Source organism: Numenius arquata, chromosome Z (assembly GCF_964106895.1).
Source record: "Numenius arquata chromosome Z, bNumArq3.hap1.1, whole genome shotgun sequence".
NCBI lineage: Eukaryota > Metazoa > Chordata > Aves > Charadriiformes > Scolopacidae > Numenius > Numenius arquata.
The window spans coordinates 38,061,116-38,083,251 of record NC_133616.1 but is presented as its reverse complement, the minus strand read 5'-3'; the positions used below and the strand labels follow the sequence as shown (position 1 = coordinate 38,083,251).

At 39.1% G+C, this 22,136-nt stretch overlaps 1 protein-coding gene across 5 annotated transcripts in view; it reads left to right on the top strand.

Annotated features, from left to right (window-relative positions):
- Nucleotides 1–22,136, top strand: part of TJP2 (tight junction protein 2) — a 60,656-nt gene that overhangs the window by 19,135 nt on the left and 19,385 nt on the right. For 3 of the 5 annotated variants that reach the window (XM_074165647.1, XM_074165646.1, XM_074165648.1), the window contains exons 1-4: nt 11,357–11,428; nt 15,349–15,402; nt 18,890–19,014; nt 21,365–21,467. In XM_074165647.1, coding sequence (XP_074021748.1) covers nt 11,357–11,428; nt 15,349–15,402; nt 18,890–19,014; nt 21,365–21,467 — 354 coding nt within the window. Of the gene's footprint in view, nt 1–11,356; nt 11,429–15,348; nt 15,403–18,889; nt 19,015–21,364; nt 21,468–22,136 lie in introns of those variants that run through there. The other 2 variants (XM_074165645.1, XM_074165649.1) reach the window with 2 other exon arrangements.

The window sequence follows — 22,136 nt, the reverse complement described above, 5'->3', positions numbered from 1 at the left end:
TATAGAGAACTGTATTCAGGTTTATTTCCATCGGCCAAGGAAAGAAAGCTAATGTGACAGTATGTAATCTTGCTGCCACAGGAATGCTCACACAGAAGTAAAATACTTCTAAGAATACGGCATATCATTCTTCTATTACAGAGTTAGAACAAAAGATACTAGAAACCTTAACAGGGAATGAAAATCTAGTTTGGTTTGTAACTAAGCTTAGAAACTAACAATCGTACCATTGTTTGAATTGTCCTGCATTACAACTGGATGATTAAATATAAATGCTGACCTGATTGGATTGTATCCCAGCAATGAACTGGCCTTTTAAAAACCAGTTACAGGAAGCAGTAGACAGGTACCGAGCTTGTTTTTCTCAGATTTGGAAGCTGTAGTTGTTGAGTAACAAAGTTTATGCAATCACAGAGTCTGTAAGGACCATGGAATGGCAGAAATGCACTTTCTCACCAGTAGTCACTTGATGCTCGAGTCGATCACTTCTGCTGCTTGGTTCGCTATTTGAATATGGGGGCAGGAAGCCGAAGTATTCAAAAACAGTAGCAGAGGGTGTATTGCTGAAGTTGAATAAAATTGTAATCAGTGCTTTGGACCAAGCAATGCATATGGTGCTTTGTTTTTTTCTTTCAATTTTTTATTTTAAGGTGCTGCAGGAGTAAAAGCTATGCTTTGGCTGCAGAGAATAACTGAAATGAGAAGTTTAAGGAATGGCAGCTGCACTTATCTTTTTCACTGTTAACTTAAGTTTATCTAGCATCATGAAATTGATTATGCATACCTAGTGAGTTTGATTTACCTCCCTATCAAATCCTGATACTCCAAGTACCTTAGAACATACATTCTTTTCATGATGCCAAGCAAAAAGTGGTCCTCTTGAACTTAGCTTATGTGCAAACTAATCAAGCACTTTGATTCTCGGACTTCATTTGCGTGGGCATCTTAAGGAGCAGAAGGTACAGAAATAGTGTGACTGGAAAGAAATGCATTCAGTTTTACAACTAAAGTGAATAGGGGTGGTTAAGTCAGAGACAGCCTTTTAAGCTGATGTTGATTAGGTGGACTGAAAGTTTAGTGTCCCTTCAGTAACGTTATGTTCTTGTAGCGAATACAAAAAAAACTGATCAGCACCTTAGTCTACACTGCGTGACAAGGTCAAAGTCCAGGAAAACGGTTCAGAAAACTAAATGGCAAATAAACTCTGTCACTTTCCGGTGTGTATATACATATGCTGCATACAGAAGTGTAATTGACCTGTCAGCCTTTTACCGAGATTAAATTTGATCTTCCACTAAAATTGCTTGGCTTCTAGGTTTTTATCTCCTGAAGCCTTGCTCTATTTTTGAAAAGGGGGGTGGGGGGAATCCACTTTATTGCAAGATAAAGCACATGCAGTGCCCTAAGGGGTGAGGTTTGTTCTTTTCAACACCTGTGGGAGAGTAAATTAGCGTTTCCAAGGCTCCCCTGCTGAACTGGTGCTGCACATGCCAGAGCACTTGCGAAAAACAGCTTCTGACTTTACTCTGTGAAGCAATGTGTGAAAAGGAAGAAAACTTTGATGAAAAAAAGGTTAGTTCCCAGAGTGTCACTTCTCAAGAGGCAGAAATTGTTTTGTAAAAAATAAAATAACTTAAAGCATTTTTCCTTTTTTTCTGGAGGGAGGGAAATGGGATGTGTTTGCTTCTCCAAAATGGCAATTTTGTATTTCAGTTGAAGCTGTTCCCTCAGAAATTTTGAACAATTGGTTGCTTCCTGTTGGGGGAAGCACTGAAACAATCGCAGTGTAATTTCACTAGGGTAATGACAGAGAACTGTGGTTGGGCAAAATGTAGTGGAGGGAACTTGCTCCTGAAATAGATTAATCTATATTTTTATGAGTCTTAGGTTTTCAGTAGGTAAGACCTGTGTATCTTGCAGCTGTGTTTTGGATACAATCAGTTTCTTTTTTTTTCTCCCCATCTTGAATAGGCTTTTGTTTAGTTTGTAATGAGATATTGTACTGTTTTTTGATGATGCATATGTATGCATGTATGCATCTAAGCTCAGTAGAATTCATTTGTAACAAACATGAAGTGACTTCTCTTGTGTCTTCCACCCCATCCCAGAAAAGTTTAGAAGCTTTGCATGTATACTTTTAATTTGTGTAGCATGTGAAGGTTTTAAATTGATGTTCAGTTTAATGTTCAGAATTTGTTATGCTCTGCTGGGTAAAATACTGCTGCTTTGCCCTTCTCACCATTCTCCTCCCACCCTGATAATGGTAAATGAGGACCTGCTTATCATAGCATGCCATCAGAGTAGTTCAAGTGGCTGATTTTTGCATTTACCCTCTCCCAATAGTTAGAGAGGGAACAGGCAGTTGTTAAAAAGATAGTTGTTCAGTAAGCATCATAGTTTGATAAGGGCACCACACAATCCTAAATTCTGGGTACTGAATTGAAATTATTAACTGTTTTTCTTACTGGCAGAGATCACAAGTACTGTGAAATACAAGAGAATGAATTTTAGAAAATTCCAGTGTGTGTGTGTGTGTTGCTTAACTTTTCTGGTGTAATGAGGAAATTATGCCTTCATGTCAGCAGAATCAGGACCTTCTTGCAAGTGTAAACTTCTAATGTTCAGGTTAAAAGTAGCCTGGAAGAAAAAGCTTCACTCCAAAAATGTAACTATAACTGTTCTTATTGTTAGTGCTAAAATGTAGCATTTCTAACTTTAGATACAACTGTCATGTAGTATTGGTTCAAAATGTCATTTAGAATTTTTCAGCTATCCATTTCCATGGTGGCTTGATCGGATTGATGAGTAGTTTTCATGGTTTATCTTTGCAATACCAGATGTTTCTCTTTTTTCAGAACCTAAAACTACTTGGGGAACATATTTATTTCCTTTGTATAAACAGTGCAGTTAATTCTTGAAATAATTGTGGTGGGAAGGCACTTAAACTTTATAAAGCTGAAATTAAAATTTTAAAAAAAAAAAAAAAAAAGCAGCCTGTTTGATGGTAGGTTATGTGCTTGAGATTAAAAGAAACAGAACAGAAAACACCTAACACCTTGTTTTAATATCACATTTCCTGTAATTTTTAGTGTGAAAAGAAAGGTTTGAAATAGGATTTTGGCCTAAAAAGACATTAAGCCTGTCTCAGATTATTATATGTATGAAAATCAGTTAGTTAAATGCCAACTGCTTTAAGAAATAAATAAATGAAGTTATTGTGTAATACTGAGTCTAGTTCTTCAGAGCAAGAATACCATGCTGTGTGCCAAAGCAATAGCCTGAAGTTGTATTTCTAAAACTTGAAAGAAATGCTGTATTTAATACCTTTTTATGGGGCTGGGAAGCTGTGTGTGTCTCAGTTGCAGCATCACTGCACCACCTAGTGTCTCTCTGGGTTAGTTGTGAGTTGTACACCCTGAATGTTGGTTCTGAGTTTTGCTGGCTTGCATTGGCATCGTGCAAAAATAATTTGTCAAAAATATGCTGGGTTTCTTCTGAAATATGAGGTTGCCTATTTGTTTTGCTGGTCTAGACTCTAGACTAAGTGCCCTGCACATTCACTCAGGAGATGGAAATACGGCTCCTGGTGCTTGTATGCCTTTTTAACATGCAGCATGAGGAGTAAAAAGAAGCAGGGTTTCTTTCTATTAATCTGTGCTACAGGGGCAGATATACTTAGTGTGTTTATGTATATAGAAATATATTTTTATTAATATATCTCAATATATTACATATATCAGATTACATCCTATTGCATTAATACCTGCAAAGCCTTCATAAATGTTTCTTCTAGAATATGGGCGAACAGACAAGATACACAACCTGTTAGTGGCTATCAGGATAAGCTAGGGTAAAGTATATGCAAGAGGGTAGTAATCTGTTGTATTATCAAAGATGGATTAAAAAACAAGAGATGATATATTTTTCTCATAGTCTTAAGTACCCTTAAAGGCACTCAGGAACTTTTTTCCCAGCTTTTCCATTAAAAGGTTTTGGGTTTCTTTTCTGTGTTACTTTTATTTCCTTGCTCCTGGCTAGATGACAGGGCCCAAACAGTTGCATTGAATTGTTAAATCCGGTTGGTGGCTGGTGACAGGTGATGTTCCCAAGGGCTCAATATTTGGCCTAGTTCTATTTAATATCGTTACCAATGATCTGGATGAGGGGACCAAGTGCACCCTCATTAAGTTTGCAGAGGGCACTAAGTTGGGGGGAGTGTTGATCTGCTTGAGGGTAGGAAGGCTCTGCAGAGGGATCTGGACAGGCTGGATGGATGGGCTGAGGCCAATGGTATGAGGTTCAACAAGGCCAAGTGCCGGGTCCTGCACTTGGGTCACAACAACCCCATGCAGCGCTACAGGCTTGGGTAAGAGTGGCTGGAGAGCTGCCTGGCAGAAAAGGACCTGGGGGTGTTGGTTGACAGCCGGCTGAATATAAGCCAGCAGTGTGCCCAGGTGGCCAAGAAGGCCAACACCATCCTGGCCTGAGTCAGGAACAGTGTGGCCAGCAGGACTAGGGAAATGATCATCCCCCTGTACTGGGCACTGTGTTCAGTTTTGGGCCCCTCACTCCAAGAAGGACATTGAGGTGCTGGAGCGTGTCCAGAGAAGAGCAACGAAGCTGGTGAAGGGTCTAGAGAACAGGTCCTTTGAGGAGCAGCTGAGGGAACTGGTGTTGTTTGGCCTGGAGTAAAGGAGGGGAGATCTTATGGCTCTCTACAGCTACCTGAAAGGAGGTTGTAGCCAGGTGGGTGCCTGTCTCTTTTCCCAAGTAACAAGTGATAGGACAAGAGGAAACTGCCTGAAGCTGCACCAGGGAAGGTTTATATAGGACAGTAGGAAAACTTTACTCACCAAACATGTTGTCAAGCGTTGGAACAGGCTGCCCAGGGAAGTGGCTGAGCGACCATCCCTGGAAACATTTAAAAGGCCTGTAGATGTGGTGCTGAGGGACATGGTTTGGTGGTGGCCTTGGGAGTGTTGGGTTTACGGTTGAACTCAATGATCTTAAGGGTCTTTTCTAACCTAAATGATTCTATTATTATATACTTAATCTGTCTCTTTAATAAACTCTAGCTTTCCTACCCTGGTGCATTCTTGAAAGTGAAGTTTTATCTTATGGCTGAGTTGATCTTAGGTGCTGAGTTCTGATACTGCTTCTGCTTCATTCCTGATATTCAGCTGTTCTTTGGAAAGCCAGTTCAGCTTACAGAAATGGTAATAGAGTAATCCACTGGGAAAAGATGAGCAGCTTTTAGATGCTTTAGGAAGCTGGCTTTGCTTACTTTGAAGAGCCAAACAGCAGAATTCACAGAGTGAGTCAAGGGGCCTGCATGTAAATGAGCAGGAGGAGGCTGGAAATTGCTATGGTCAAAAGGAAGTTGTTGTTTACTTCGTATCTTATGAAACCATACCCAGCCTATGAGGTAGACGTATTTGGGAAGAGAAGTGTCCGTTGCCAAAGATGAAAAGGGGTATTGGTCTTCTGTGAACCTTCCAAAGATGCTTGTTTATAGAGACAAGGAAACCTTAAGGAGCCTGAGAAGAGGAAAGCATCTACAAAGCAAGCAAACAGACAAAAAAAAAAAAAAACAAACCCACAAAAAACCCCCTTGGATTTTTATTAGCTATTTCTAAGGTGAATTGTGACAAACTCAAACTGTTTTTATGAAAATCCTGATTCTCCCCTTTCTTCCTTTCAAACTGCTTGTTCTGCTTTCTGAAAGTCTTCAATGTAATTGGTAAATATTTGGCTTTAAATACATAGGAAACAGTTTTCCTAGGTAATACCTTACCGGTATGGACAGATAAAAAATTCCCAGAAAAGCAGTTGATTCCAATACCTGCCCCCCAAGAGACTATTTATGCATTACTCAGATATTTACACATGCAGCCTCCCCAGTTTTACTTAAGTGTTTCTTTAATACAGAGTTGAAACAAATAAAACTATTCAGAGATTATGTGCTTTACCCAGTAATCCAGCAAAAGGATGCCTAATGCCACATTCTTTACTGGCTTCTTTTCAGTGTCCAGGTTACTTGTTATTCCCTTTATTTTTTGAAATTGCAGGATAATTAAATATTTGCAAAAGTCAAATCCTGTGCCCCTATTTTGATGTATTTTTTTCCCCTGTGCTTGTGCCAATTTCTGCAAAAGTTCTTTCAGCTAGGGATGCTATTTCATTGCTGTGAACCATTTGAAGGATGCTAATGTAGAGACTGCTGTTGTGGGCAGATTGTGTGATATCTTTCATTACATTTAAGCACCATTTGTCATTGACATGATGTGAGCTGGATTAAGTGATATATTTTGAATTAAAAAGCACACACTTTCTCAAAGCTCCAGATCAGAGGAGGTCTTCTGTATGTATGCAACTTCTTTACCATCTCCTTTATCTTATTTTTTAAACAATTTTTGTGCAGTAGAAAATCTGGGGCATTATGGTGTGAATGTTAGTAACAGGGCTACAATGCAAATAAGACCTAGATACGTTTGTCAACTAATATTCTCAGTAGTCTGGTGAACAGTGCTGTTGTCCTTCATCTCCTCAGTTCTGCATGGGACTGGATTCTAGTTCAGTTTGCAGCCTGGAATGCCTTTGGAGTGTCGTAGTGCAAAGAGAGGTAGAAATGAATGCAAGTTCTGCCACCCTGGAATTTTTCCTTATCTGCTAGCTGGCTAAAACTCTCACAATGGGAGACGTTGACCCCTGTTTTACTATTACAGAAGCTGTTCTGGAATGAGACTTCTGTTTAAAAGAAGTAGAGGAAAGCTCTGTGTTCGCTTCCTTGCACAACACATTTCAATGGATAGGCTACTTGACTTGAAGTATGCTCCTGGCTCTGCTGCTGACAGCTTTGGCACTGCATATTTTTTAAGAAGGAGTAGTTTTGCTAACTGGAAGCAAAATTCGTAGTGAAATAGTGCTGAGCACAATGTCAAGTAATGACTGTGGGCATTGTTGTCATGCTGGATTCAAACTGTTCCTGAGAGAACTAAAACAAAAAAACCCATAGATTATTGTCTAGTAAACAGTTCTCATTTGATGGTTTAAAAAGTTTTCATGCAATTTAAGAAGTAAAACTTGGTCTTTGAATGCCTGGAGTAGGCATATTGTACTTCTGTAGCATTTGCTAATGCTGTTGTAGATAGAATTTAAACATTATAGCAAGTGAATAGTGTAACTTTTAAGTGAAATATGATTAAGAAAAGTTTTTTACATCGTCACTTCATTGGCATTAAAAACAGTTCTGTTTGTGCTTCCGTGTCACAGCATTCAATTTATCAAATCTGTGAAGAACAAATTATTAGAAACGTTATGCTCAGTTTGTTTTCTTTTAACAAGTCTTTTTAGACAACCCTTGTCTTGAGATTACTCCTTCTAAATGCATTTTGGAAAAAAATGATTCATTTTTCACACAAAGTCTGATAATACTTGATGAATGTGCTTGTTACAAAAAGAAAAAAAAAAACAACTAAAACCTTTGCTCTGTTAGCAAGGTATTTGTTCTTGTCAGTTAATCTGAGAGGAAGCAAAGGCTGTATGTAACTGATAATTCTCCACTGGAGGGAAGGGGAAGAAAGGATTGTCTGCACAGATCATTTCTACATGAATTTTTTTTTTCTCCTTCAAAATTTGACATTCCAGTGCAGAAGTATGCTTACTTGTACAATATATGACCTTTTTTTTTTTTTTGGCAAACTTCCTGCATCCTGATAATATAACCATCTTGATGTTAACAATGATCTTCATTTTACTCAAACGTGAAAGCAAAACTGATGATCTCTTAACATGTTGTTCCTTATGTGTGTTTTGCCTTCATGACGCCTGGAGGGGAAAAAAAATATTAATTTCTGCCTTGTTGAAGAGCAATTGCATGTTACTCCTAGTGGATATCTTTTACAAACCATTTTGTATCACTTCTCTACCTTAATCTGAGACATTCATCATTCTGGGACTCTTTTTTCTTTGGGATGATCTGTTGTTCCTCTGGGGGTTTCTGGATTGGTGCAGGAGCCTACACAAAAAGTAGGAAATGCTTCTCTGAATTGGAGCATTTATTGATAGAAAACGAAGTACCTCCTTTTTTGTGAGATGTTGGCTGTATTGTAGAAGATCCGTGGATAAGTAGTTTTTCTTGTCTTTGTAGATCCTAATCAAAAATTTGCCTTACCATGTGCAGATACTTCATGAAAACACTTTAGTTAAAGCCATCTTCAAAGTGGCTTGAGCGTCCTTCCTTACTGCAGAGGAAAAGCCTGGTAAAGATCCTGTTCCTTTTCATTTTTCACTACATTAATTAGGAATATTTGACAGGCTCTGGGTATGCAGCTTGTTTTATGTGATCGTCTCTTAATAGTCATCTATAGTAGCCTACTAGGCTATGGCCTACAGCTGAAAAAGAGATGTGGACCTTCACACCACATGCTGATTTACAGATTGCTTCTCATTTCACTCAGCCTCCACTTTCTATTCAGGGAATCTCTTGGAGATTCTCCAGAAACTTAAGTGGATCGACATCTTTGAATGCCTGTGAATCTAGGGCCATCCAGTTTAGTCTGCCATAATTGCCTTCATGCAGGCAGGTGACACGTGAGGGCAGTTTCTGAATCTTCTGGTAATATATCCCATCTTTGAGAGCAGGTACGCTGCCAACATCTTGATGCAGCTCTGGAGTCCCTGCACTTGGCTGTTTATATCGGTGCCTAGAGGAGCCTCTGTCCCCATCCTTTACAGGTGGGTGGCTTTCTGTTAAACTTGAGAAGTTTTTCATCATCTTCAGTATAGGAGTCTGTCTTAAGGATAAAAACCCTGGAAGGTGAGCCCAGGTTTTCCCTAAAGTCCATGGTAGCCCGTGAAGGGGGTGGAGGTGGGAAAGAACCTCTTTTTTTTGTGTCCCCCTTCCATAACAGAGCCAACAAGACCATTTCAGGTTTCCCTTCTGCTTATTTACACAGCCTTGTCTAGATTAATTATGAGGAAACGCCCTTTTTTGTCACTGGCTAGAGAGGAAGAGATCAACAGACAGTACTTGCAGTTAGCTTTTCTGTTGGGCAGATCACGTCAAAGTAAGGAAGCTCGCTCTTCACCTGGGTGAGCGGAGAGATGCAGCCTTCTGCTGTAAGGCTTTGTTGTGACATTCTGAGGTCACTTAGTTCTCAATTTATTTTTCCCCACATGATTCACAAACATTTTATTGTCTGGATAGACTCCCTCAAAGAACCAAAGTGTATGTCTGTCATTGGAGTTGAGCTTGCTTTCAAAAAGAGTTTCAGTTTTAAATGTCTGTGGATAATAGATGTCAAATAGGTGTGAAACGTGAAAGGCTTTTAATTGTATCTTTACTCTTGTGCCTGGGGGGGAGTTAGGCCTTTACTCTTTGTGAAGCAGCATGCAGGTAAGGTCAAAAGGCAGTATCTGGGACAGTGGTTCGTTCTTAGTTTAAAAAAAATATATATTTATTTTCTTTCCATCTCATTTAAACAACTGAATAGAGGAATTCCTGTCCTGGAGAAACGTTTTTCCTCCAAAATGAAATATCCAAATGCAAAAGCCTTCATCTTTCTGTTAACTCATCAGTCTCGTCACAGCTTCTGTTCTGATTATGCAAGAAAACTTGCAGTAACGTTCCCAGACTTCCCGATTATTTTTTTAAATTTCTTTTCAGGTTCCTTTTAAAATTTGGTGGAGTCAATGCACCTGTCTCTCATTTTTCCTTAAAGACAGTCCAAAACCAAGGAAGAAGAGTCTTTGCTGTTATAACCACTACAGCTCATGGACAATGTTTTGCTGTTTTTGTTCTCCATGTCATCAGTGTCTTTTTTTGCTGATATTTCTCTATTTGGAGTGCTATTGAAGCTTTGTGAAGGCAAGGAGGAGGGGAGCAGGAGAGCTAAGACAAGGCTAGAGTGGTCTCACATACATTCTTACATTTGTTTCTGCTTCCTGCTCTTTTTGTAAAAATAAATAAATTTAAAAGGTGGGTCTGGAAGCTGCGAATGGGAGTCTCTTCGGAGGAGTGCATTTAGTCTTTAGAAATGTTGACGGAGATTCTAAATTATTCTGGCAAAAGTCTCAACAATGGTCTTAAAGTACTTCCATCCATATGTGTGATGTGGAAGTGGGAAGCCCCGGTCAGAAGCTGGTGTCAGTGTGCCTCTCCCAGCCCCCCTGGGTGCAGGCTGAATGATGTTCACCCTCGGCAGCTCAGCCCTGACACTGCAAGCCTGTGTTCATCCTGGTTCTGCTGGCTAGTTCAGGGATGGGGTCATCATTGAAACACAGGACGTTTAATTCCGTCTTGGTTTTTAAATGGAAAAACCTAAAAAAAAAAAAAAAAAAAACCCTAAAAACAAACACAAAGAAGCCTCCACATTTTGCACTGTTGTCTGAATTCTTTCAGCAGTTAAAATTGTTCCACTACCGCTAATGAAAAATGCAATCTGTGGATGGAGGTTTTGGTTAGCATTGTGTACTGAACTTGACATGTGTTCCTGTCTGTTCACTGCCTGTGAAACTTACGTAAAGTCTAGGGGGAAAGTTCGCTTAAGGCTTAAATTTCACAGCATTCATGCGGCATAGATGGAACTGATAGCTTGACCTATTTTCCAATAAAGTCATCTGTCTGGCTGCATGATTAGCTTATCATTCTCAACAAATATCTTACTAAGTGTTGGAGGGCAGAGGGAGTGTCTGTTATTTGCAGCTATCAAAATTTTGTTTCTCTTTCCCTTTTCGCTTGTTGGAGCCAAGTCCACGCTGCTGCAAGTGTTTATATGTAATGTTGTATTTGCACTTGAAGGGATTACTCACATGTATACAGTTATTTCTGCATAAGGACTTCCTGGATTCAGCAATTAAATTGTTAAGACTCAATAGAGGCCGCTAAACCACAGCGTTACTTAAGGTAATGGGTCAAGTGGTAATTTTTACTACAAAGTATTACAGTCAGAGTATGAATTTTCAAATAATCTGCACTGTGCTTCTTAAGCAATTTTTCTTTAAAGTTTCAAGTAGGTTCCTGGTAGGATGAACCCATATGTGCTTGGAAGAAGAGTAACTTGCTACATATTGATCTGTTTCTGACACTTAATTTTTTGTTTAAAAAAAAAAAAAAAAACAAACCTAAGATGACAGTACTGCTTTTTTCCTGGGGTCTCTTAAAGCGAGAGTTAGTTGAACTCCTGGTAGATTTCCCTGCTGTGGTTTTGATGTATTTCTGTGTGAAACTGGCGGCAGGATTTGTGTGGGTATGTAGGCCACTATTGTATTAGAATTACATAACCCCGTTGAGTGGTGGAAACAGATGAAAAGACGGGGATGTACGGCGTCCCCTCACAGATTATACCCTGCAACAATGAAGACAGCTCAAGCTCTGCAGAGAATGTGGTCACATGCAGTCAAAAAGTTGGGGATTTTGAAAGGGCACGTGAGTTGCTTTTTGTTGCATCTTTCTCCGAGTCTTTTCTTCCCTCTCCCCCCACCCCCCCTCGTGTATTCCTCCCTTCTCCAACTCACTTTTATAGCCAGATAACTGTTGTGGCAGGTCTTCTGGTTTTGTTCTTTCAGCGTGAGTGAAGTTGTCTTCAGTGATCTCTCAGGAGCAAGTAATTGCATAAATCTCTGATGACTGTCAGTGAGAGTTGCAACAGCTGCCCGTTTGTAGCACACAGATGATTTTAGCACTTTGACTAGTTTCCTGCCAAAGATTCTGTTAAGCAGTCTATTTTGGGTATGTAGAAAGCACCTGTCATTTTGGTATATGAGCATTAGGCAGATTTAAGCAAATCCTGACTACAGTTTTCTAATTAAAAATGGACTGAGTCTAGTCACTTAATGAATTTAGACTAGCTAATTACAGTAATTTGCATTTGCTGTAGCAGGTAGCCTGCTGTGTGAAAGGTGGGTAGACTTGCAAAAATAGTAAATATTAGTAACTGGAGGTGGGGTTCTTAACCATTTTGCCTACCTTTCTCCAGTGTTTTGGCATGTGATCTTGCAGTGAAACTGCAATCCTGCAAAGGATGTGCAGGCTGCTCAGGATCCCTTTGTGTTTCCTTACAGATGAAGTATGAAGTAATTGGCAAGGTGATGGAGGCTTTTTGTAATCCATCACTTGATGTGTTCAGAGGGGAGTCATATTATTAGATTGAAATATAGGAATTTTGTGTGATTGTGGTGGAGACTTCAATCTTAGTTTTGATCAAGTCGTCCACTGATGATTTATAACATTTGTAGTCTCTTCCTCCCTCTCAATCTTCTCTTCTCCAGTAATCTGTCAGTATGGGTTATCATCGTGGCGATGGCAAGCAGCAGTACGTTTTATAATGATAAAGAGATTATTGCTTACAGATTTGAGGGAGTACAGATGTGTTTTGTGCCTTATGGGCTTCCAAGGTGACCATTCAGTTCTCTGAACTGTATTACAGGGCCTGCGCAGCTTTATCAGTATGGCAGAACTCGTCCTGTTGTCTTGGTAATTAGGTTACACAAAATTAGCTTTGCAAGTACATCGTGTATTTTCCTTTGCTAAAATGTCATACAGAAAATGGGAGACACTTTCCCAAGAAGCAGTTTCTAAAAATATATTACTTCAACAAATACTTATGAATTTAAAAGTGAACTATTAGCTTTTGTTTAATGTTCAGTAACAGTTTCAAGCTAAAAATAAACCCCAAAAATTTACACAGAAAGTACCTGAGACAGTCACTGATACTATGAGGAACTTTTTCTAGTTGAGAGATGATACTATGCGCTCAAAATCTTGCAAGAGCTTAATTGTAGTGTCTGTAGGCAGTAGTTTCTCTTCCATTCTTACTACTTTTATTTTGTCATCAGATACGATGACACTTACTTGTCAGAGCAAAGTAAATTTGAACCTGTTAGCTTATGATGCTTTGATTTACTACACAATGCGTCTCACCAATTGTGCACAAGGTTTTATTTGTGCCACTGCTCGTGGGAGGGCTAATTTTCTGGAAGGAAATTTCTGAAAGCTTACCTGTTTCACACCCATAAATCCAGTATCTTCACTGTGCTTTCCTCTTTCTGCAGTGTGGTGCTGAATAAGCAGTCATTTCTCAGGCCTTCCTTTAGTAGATAGTGTATTCAAAGACATGGTGTTAAGAGTTTCTGGAAGAGTAAGGCAACTGTGCTGCTCTGTGTCTCCATGGATAGTAAACTCTCGTTGATTGCATCCTGCCTGCCTTGCTGTTTTGCCTGGGCTGGGAGGTAGCGTTGGTAAGAACTGCATGGAGTGCTAACTGAATTTAAGTGGTGTTCTTCTTACACGTCTAAGTTGTTGAGGCTTTAATAGAGTGAGAAGGTTGGGCAAGATTTTCCATCTCCCCTGCTTCTACAAAATCTCTACCCACCTGCTTGTCCTCCAAATTTTACCAGTCATTTGATACTGTCTTTCGTTTCTAAGACCTTCTTCAATGAAATCAGCTGGAATTTAAATGACACTGAGGCCCTTCTTTAGCATGGATTGGTTTTCTGCAGAGCTTAAAAATATCATCTGGAAAAGCAGGACAGTCATACCGTAGCCAAGGGTCAGTGGTAGGTAAACTGTTTATACATTTTCATACACGCCAGACAAGCAAGCCTAGTCACTTCCATTTTACCACAGCATCACAGCAGCTCAGAAAAAGCGCTTAGCTAAGGAGAAATTTTTTACTTATGGAAGATTTTCTGTGTAAGGGAATATATGTAGCGAGAAAGTTCAGCGTCAGCTAGTTGAAGAGTTAGACATGTCAGCTGGTTACATGGAAATAGCAGATAATTTCACCATGTGCTTCAGCAGAGTAATTCATTGACCCAAGACACGTATGTTTTAACACTGTTAAAAATGGCAATAGTTCTTGTCTGATCTAGACAATTAGAAATTTAGAAATACTTACTTGTATTATTTTTAATACAAGCCATCCTCTCCTCCAACTATTTTAAATGGATTTTTAAATTAGACCCAAAAGGTCCCGGAAACTGGAAAGCGTTTTTCATTTTGTGGGAGAACAGTGGAAATTTGACACTGTTCAGTGTTGTAAAATTCCTGGTAAGAACTCTGAATATTTTACGTGTTCCCTGAGGAACTCTGAGCAGGACTTAAATTTTAAGTTTGTTTTTCACTACATTGAATGTGCAATGGAAAATGTAAAGCTAAGACCTCTTTGAGGTGCTTAGGATCCACTAGAAGAAAACATCATGGGGTTCTTTGTGTTTGAGAAACAGCATCCATAGCTTCCTAAACAGTTACGTACTGCCAGAAGACTTTTACTCTGGAAGTATGCGGGAGACTTTAAAGTACAGGCATAGCCTTCTTGTGTCACTTTTCTGTTTATTGTTTTGGACTTCAGTTGTGAGTAATGCCTTTAAAAAGACCATTAAGTCAAAACTGAGCTTCTGCCTGAACTTCAGGTTTCCGAGCAAAATTTTAGCTTCCCAAGAAAGACGACCACTTTTAGCAGTAAAAACAAATAAACCTCTGGCTTGAGTATGTGCATTCATGTACTCATGCACTGCATGGATTTTTCTTCTGCGATGGATGCTTTGCCTTTTGAAATGTTTTCAGTGCATCAAATACTGTGACTCGTTTTTCTCCTCGTTCTGCAGGTCAGGCACTAAAGGGGCTGGCTGTGTACTGTATGTTGCATCACAGTTGGGTGATTATTCTGTGTTATGTTTTAAGCTGTGAAGTTGGAAAGATTTCAGGTTATATCATGTAAGAGAAACTGATCAGTTCAGGATCCGTTTTAACTGGAAATGTGGAAAAAAAATGTTTCTGAGAAGTGTCACAGAAATGGGTATATCAGTGGTATGTTCTGATATGCTGTGTTTTCTGCTGTAAATTTCTGTGAAATTTAATTTCTTGAGGGGAACTAAATACTCCGTTACATAATTCATAGTGGATGAAATGTTTTGTTAAATCTACATGAACAAGGAGTGAAAGATCTGAAGGCTAGTTCATTTTGAAAACCTCGGTTTGAAGTGCTAATCTTATTGCATACTGGAATGGAGGGGTCTTCCTTAAGTATTTTGTGTTATTGGAATTGGGGCTATATAATGCTTGTGTGATCTGAATTAAATGCTTTTGCTGAATGAGACTTATCCAGAAAATCAGAATGAAAAATCAGTGAAATATGAAGGGATTCTACCACCCCGAACCTATTGATATTTTTTGCCTTTTTAAAGAAAAAACATCATTAATTGAAATACATATATTTCATACTAATTCTGCCACATAGTTAGAATATGCATACAATTTTTATACCTGTGTTGTAATGGGGTATTTCCCATTTTAATTTAGATAGTAGAACACAAAGCATGCAACTAATTGGTTTCTGTGTGCAACAGGCCCCAGGCATGGAAGAGCTGATATGGGAACAGTACACTGTGACCTTACAAAAGGTGAGTGCCTGTTATATTTTTAGTTTTCAAATATTCAAGCACTGGTTTAGCCTAAATATGTTTTACGATAGATGTTATTAGCACGTCTAAGTCTAGAATAGGATTAATTTGTTGTCCAAATCAGATGGTTTTCATTTTAAAGCTTAATTGCTAGTTACTTATACAATAACATGACTCTTTAATGATAAGAGTAAATTAAATTTACAGTTTAAGTGCTGCATTTGCTACTGTTTGGTCTTTGTAATGACAGTATGGTATACCACGTGCCTGCCACATAGCTAAATTCATCATTGAATAACCTTAAAAACAAAGCAGATGGTTCTATCAAGGAGTTATGGTTAATGTCCAAGCTTTATAATAAGCACTGAACATGACTCTACTGATTTTATTTTTTTAATACTTTAATCTAGTAGAATCTAGTGGAAAATTACTGACATCAAAATTTCTAAAATACATGGGCTATAGATGTCACTTTTTAATAATTCTTCTAAGAAAAGAGGAAGTATCTCATTATATAGAGTCCTTTTGAGTTAAAGAAAGTAGACCACTTCCTTCTGAGTTCTCTCATGGCTAGGCTGCCACATCACTGTACAGAATGTGCGCTTTGGTGGCAGTGGTGGTGATCTTCCCAGCTGTTCTGATGATCTGGGTTCAGTGAGCAGCCTGTACTGTGCTACTTACGTTTTTTCACATGTTCTGCAATGAACTCAACTTGATGAACCAAGGAAAATTAGTGGTCTTTCCTACAGAGCCTGTTTGATGTGCAGAATTCTTGAGAAAGGATTGTTTTTCAGATAACACAGGTAGACAGAAGAAACATAGCAGAAGCAGACCTTAGTTCCTGTAGTTTCCAACTTTTCAGATCTTGAATGTCTTGTAAATGAGCATTACTTCTTCGCCTCAGAGACACAGGCTTGTACTACTGAAGACACAAGTTGCCTTTTTCTTCTTCAACGAAATAACCACTTAATGTTAATAGAACACAAGCTGGCATGTGATGAACTATACACGCTGAGTGTGAGTTGGGGAAAAAGCACCACTTTAATTTGGTATATTACTTTGCCAATGTATTAAAACATTTTGTTTAAATGTGGCATCATTTGTATTTCATAGTAATAGAAGGTCTATGTTAAACAGCTGATAAAATTAAAACTGTGTGTTTAACAAAATGTATGGTTTTGTGTACACATTCTTGTTTGCAGTTTAGTTACACTAACAGCTCTCTGGTGTAGTGTTATAGACATGCTTCCTTCACACCCTATTAAGTATTTCTGTGATTTTATGAATGCCATCGTAGGGCTTTTATGGATCTGATATTTCTATGACAACAGGTTTGACATGAATCGCACATTTAAAATAGTTGATTCTGAGAGAGAATAAGTTCACTGCTTGCTTTTTGTAATTGGGCATGATCTTGTTTAGTCTCATCAAGGAGTAAGTAGCTATTACAAACTAGATAGCAGTCATAATAAAGATAAGATCCTGGGAAAGCTGGTCTAATTTTCCAAACACCACTAACAAAATAGATTTATCTTACAACAAATTTGGTACAAATAACCAATGGGATGATGAAGCTGTCGTGGTTTTGGCTTGTGCCGGTGGCTGTGGGGGAGCAGCCGATGCCGTTGGCGCCGGTGTCGGCGTGGCCTTGGCCGGTGCCGCTGGCTTGGCTTGGGCCGGGGCCGGGGCTTGGGCTGGTTCTGTTTGTGTCTGCACTGAGACTCTCGCTGGGGCAGCAACTGTCTGCGTCCCTGCTGTGACTGTCGCTGGGGCTGGGGAAGTAACTGTTTGCGTCCCTGCTGTGACTCTCGCTGGGGCTGGAGGGGCAACTGTTTGTGTTCCTGCTACGATTGTCGCTGGGGCTGGGGGAGCAACTGTTTGTGTCTCTGTTGTTTGAGTAGCGAGGTTGCCTATCACACGATGCTCATTCTGATACTCCTCAAGTCTAATAAGATCTAACGCCTGCAGCACATTCAGTGTCATAAGTATCAAAATCAGGCCCACATGACAGAGACAATCATAACAATCTTTCTCTGTCCAGCCCGTAGGTTTTCCACCCCTTAGTTCAATTGGTAACATTTTTAAATAATCATGAACAGGCAAAGTAAACTTTCCCCAGGCAAAATCAAAAGTGTAATTAGCGGCAGAATCTATTATGCGATGCCCGAAACATGAAGATACCCTACCAAATGCAAATCTCAGATTATACACCTGAGCACCAGCCCACACCAACATAGCACGCCTATACCACCGCATCCAAACACAGAACAAATATAAACCTACCTCAATACAACAAGTCAATATGTCCACCCAGTTAAGCACCACTAAATCAATCAACTTCATAAAAAAGTCTCTAAAAATATCATATACCATATCCTGTAGGTACAACATGGTGAAAGCAAACTGGAATTCAAACTATTCAGGCAATCTTAACAGACCACAGTCGTCGAGCCCCACGTTGGGCGCCAATAAATCTGTCGCAGTTTTGGCTGAATTTACCAAAACCGGACCGGCAGATGGCCCTTCCCCCCCCCCCTTCCCCCCCCCCAAAAGAGGAGAGAGGAGGAGAAAGAGATAAGGAGATTCAGAAGTTTAGAATGAACTAAACTACTTTAATGAAAAATTAATATTAAAATAAAAATAAAGAGGAAAATAATGAAATAGATACAATATATACAAAACCGTATCAAGCTCCCAGGATGTCAGTTACATCACCGGCAGGCACTGGGGAAGTCCCAGGCTAGACTCAGCGACGAATGGGAACTGGACTCCAGCTCTGGAGTCAGGAACACACGGATCGGGATCAAAGGCAGATGAACAGACAGAGTCCTCTCCGGACGTCGGCCATCGCAGGAAGGGGACTGACCCTTTGATCCCTCAGCCTTTATACTGAGCATGGGGCAGATGGGATGGAATACCCCAGTTGGTCAGGTTTGGGTCACCTGTCCTGTCCGCTCCTCCCCACCGATGTGACCCCTCTACGTTTTTTCCGTTTCCGACCCTCTAAGGGGGCAAATAACGAAATTGGCTGACCTTGGTTGTTATAGCAATAAGTATAAGCAAGGGCCTCCCTGCATACCGTTCCTTGGCATGGAGCACAAACATTGGTCTTATCACTCTGAGAACGAGCAGTTTTCTCAACAATATGCCGTTAATTTCAGAGAGTTAGAGGAGGCCTAGCTAGGATGTAAAGTTACAGAACAGAAAATTGGTTTGGTTTTACTTCAAACCGGGACAGAAGCAAAATGCAGGCTGAGTTAGTGAGTCCTTTGCTTGATTGACTAACCATCACAAGGCTGTAGACTGAGGTTTTGGAACATGGGAACATGTGATCTTGTTACGTGGATTTGTAAACCCATTCCTTTTTAAATAATATCTTGGTAGAGGATAGAGGCCATCACAGGAACATTCACATTACTCTTCTTTCTCCCTATCAAAATTCCTATGGATGGAATTGAATTTTTTTGTATTCGGTTTTGTTGTAAAGGATTCCAAACGAGGATTTGGGATTGCAGTTTCTGGCGGCAGAGATAACCCTCATTTCGAAAATGGTGAAACATCGATTGTCATTTCAGATGTTCTCCCTGGTGGTCCCGCAGATGGATTACTTCAGTAAGCAATTTCTTATTTTTCTGTCTGGCATATTTTGGGGAGCATGGCTGTAGAATGCATAAAACCTTCAGAAAGACTTGGTTGAAGTCCTGGAGATTTAATCCACTCAAGATCTGATGCCCTCTTGAAAACTCAGATGTCTTTTTTAAATTTTAAAAAGAAACAGACAACAAAACAAACTCCACCTGGAGCTGGTTTTCTTTGCTGTTTTGTAAGAAATTAAACTTCAGTGGTGTTGAAAGTTTTTATAGTTAAGTATGTTTCTCTTAAGATTGCATTCCTTTTAAAGGAACAGTAGAAATACTTAGTATCTTAAATCATTCTCCCTGTTCTGCCTCCAGGAAACACATTTAGTGATCAATCATTAGTTTTCAAGAGATTGGCTTAAGTTAGCCCAAAGAAGGGTCTTCGCTCCTAAAGTGTTAGGAGCAATAATGGGGGAAGGAAGAGAAACAGAAGTGTTTGCTAGTATTTATTTCATATTTGAAGGAAAAAAATATGGAAATAAAGTGTTTCTCTAGTCCTCCTGGTAACATCATCCTTATCAGGTGAATCAGGTGAGGCAACATCTATCATGGACAAGTAATTTTAAATCTGAAGGCTGAGATAAACGATTTCTGGCCCACTGCTGAGTGTTTCATCCTTTGAGCTGGAATACCTGATGAGGAGTAGGCAATTTGGAAGAGTGCCAAAGTTGTGCAGTAATAGTAGTTCAAAGAGTAGATTCTGGCCATTTTGCCAAACATTAATTATTGGTGAGGTAATGAAAAGGTTGATACGGGAGTAGCCATTGAAGGACTGGATAAAAGGATTATTGTGAAGCAGATAACAAATCATTTTCAACATAAACATACTAAAACTTCGTTTTATGGCAGTGATCCCTGGACAACACCACTATCATCCATTGTGTTCCATAATCACCTATGATTTGGGAATAAAATTGTGTCCACAAATTAAGTAAGATTCTAGGTAAATTGATGATGACAAGGCAATACAAAGCAATTTGGGCACATTCAGACAAAAAACGTTCTGAAGAAAACTGAATGCAAAGTCATTCCTCCAACAAACCAAGGAAAATAGGCCTAACCTTCAGAGTGTGGGGGAATTACATTCCTGCAATCCTTTTTAGGGTAGACTTAGCATAAATAGATGGAAGCTGTTGATGTAGTGCTACAACATTAAGTTTGATACCAACTTTGAATGTATGGACTGTGAAGAGAGCTATTTTAACTCTCACATAAAGCCCAGATGAATCTGATACTGGAATATAGCACGCTGTTCTGGCATACTCATTCAGCAAAAGGAATTGGAAGGGTATGAAGAGGCACAAAAATCATTCAGGAGTTAAAGTGCCTTACAAAGAGGGGCTTAAAGTATGTAATCTTCTTATTTAAAAAGAAGATTGTGGTGTGACTTGATTACAGCGAAGAGAAAATAATGGTTACTAAAATTTTTTTTTATCTAGCAAAAAACAACACAGTAGCCAGTAATTGGTTGAGCTAATGCTGTGACTGTAAGGTTAGTAACTGAGTAGTCACCAGAATAAACTAATGTGAGGGGTGGTAGATTTTTTATTTTTTTTTTCTCCATCTCTTGCACTTTCTTCACTGAAATGCATCTCTGGAAATTATATTTTTAATTAATCATATGTTATGGTGCTGTCTCCTGGGGTAGACTGAGTTAAGTCTTAATGGTCTATTCGACATGCAGGAGGTCTGAATAGACAACTTCGTAATTTCTTTTGGCCTGTGTTTTAGGGCAGGGTGGACTTCTTGTATATTATAGTTTGGTTGGGGTTTTTTTCCGCCCAATCATCTTTCTTCAGAGTAGATGGGGCCTTAATACTAGTCTTTCAGAAAAGTATATTAGAGTGTGACTTGTCAGGATTTGTCTGAATACTGCTATGGCTGCAGCAATTTGAAGCTGTCTTGAAATTCTTATGTTGGTGGGAAAAAAAATCTAGCACTAGGTGTGAAAGACTACAAGTTCTGAAAGAACTAAAAAAAAAAAAAGTTTTACTGGTCATCACAAATATTCCTTAAAAAACAAAGTCTTCTTTGACATTATGGTAAGGTCTTAAGTTGGGCATAATACATGTACAAAGATACGCACTGCTACCCAAAGTCTAATTTTTAAACATACTGAAAGCTTCTTCTAGTATTCGGATATTGTAGTGTTTGTATAACAAATGCAGCTTTTAAGCAAAACTCCCTGTTAAAGTGGATGAATTGTGTAGGTGCCCCCGAGAAAAAAAAGAAGGAAATTTTGTTCCAGTGTTTTCATGAAGACTCCTCTTCGATCTCCTCTTCAATCCTTTTTTCTTTGGTTTTTTCCCTCTGCTTTCTTCCAGAGAAAATGACCGGGTGGTCATCGTTAATGGGACCCCAATGGAAAATGTTCCACATTCTTTTGCAGTCCAACAGCTTAGGAAAAGTGGAAAAGTGGCCACCATTGTAAGTACATTAAAAATGTATTCACTCTACAGTGGTATGCACCTGTGTAACCAGTCAGGATCTTTTCTTCTATGAAGTGTACTATAAATACGTAAAGTAAAGCAAGCCTTTGCCCAATAGAATGTACAAAGTAAATGCAGCAAAGAGATAATTTCTACAGGTGAAACAAATGGATATTAAACAACAGTGTCACAAAGTTATCCTGTTGAAAGCCTGGGAATAAAATGTGTGTCCTTAGCCTTTAATTTTATTGAATAGTGAGTGGTAGTTGGAAAAAGCAAAAGTTATGCGAGGGAAATGATGTCCTGCTTATACAGACCTTGTCCAAGAATTTGCAGTCCAGATCGGCTTGTGTTAGTTGAGAGGGGCACCTAGAACTCTCTTCCGGGGGCTTGTCACATTTTTTATAAGTCGTCTAGAAAAAGAAAAAGAATATTAATTACTCACACTGTTGCAGAGGTAAAAGAATGTGGTTTCTGATCTGATTTTTTTTTAAAATTCTCTTACTCTTCTTTATCCTCCTAATTAATAAATATTTCTTCTGCACATCTAAATAATCTAATTAACTGATTGTTCTATAAATAGAACATTGTTCTCCCCACCACCACCATTTGAAGTGCGAAGACTATTTAATCTGTTGAATTTCACATTCTGACCATTGGCGGGTTT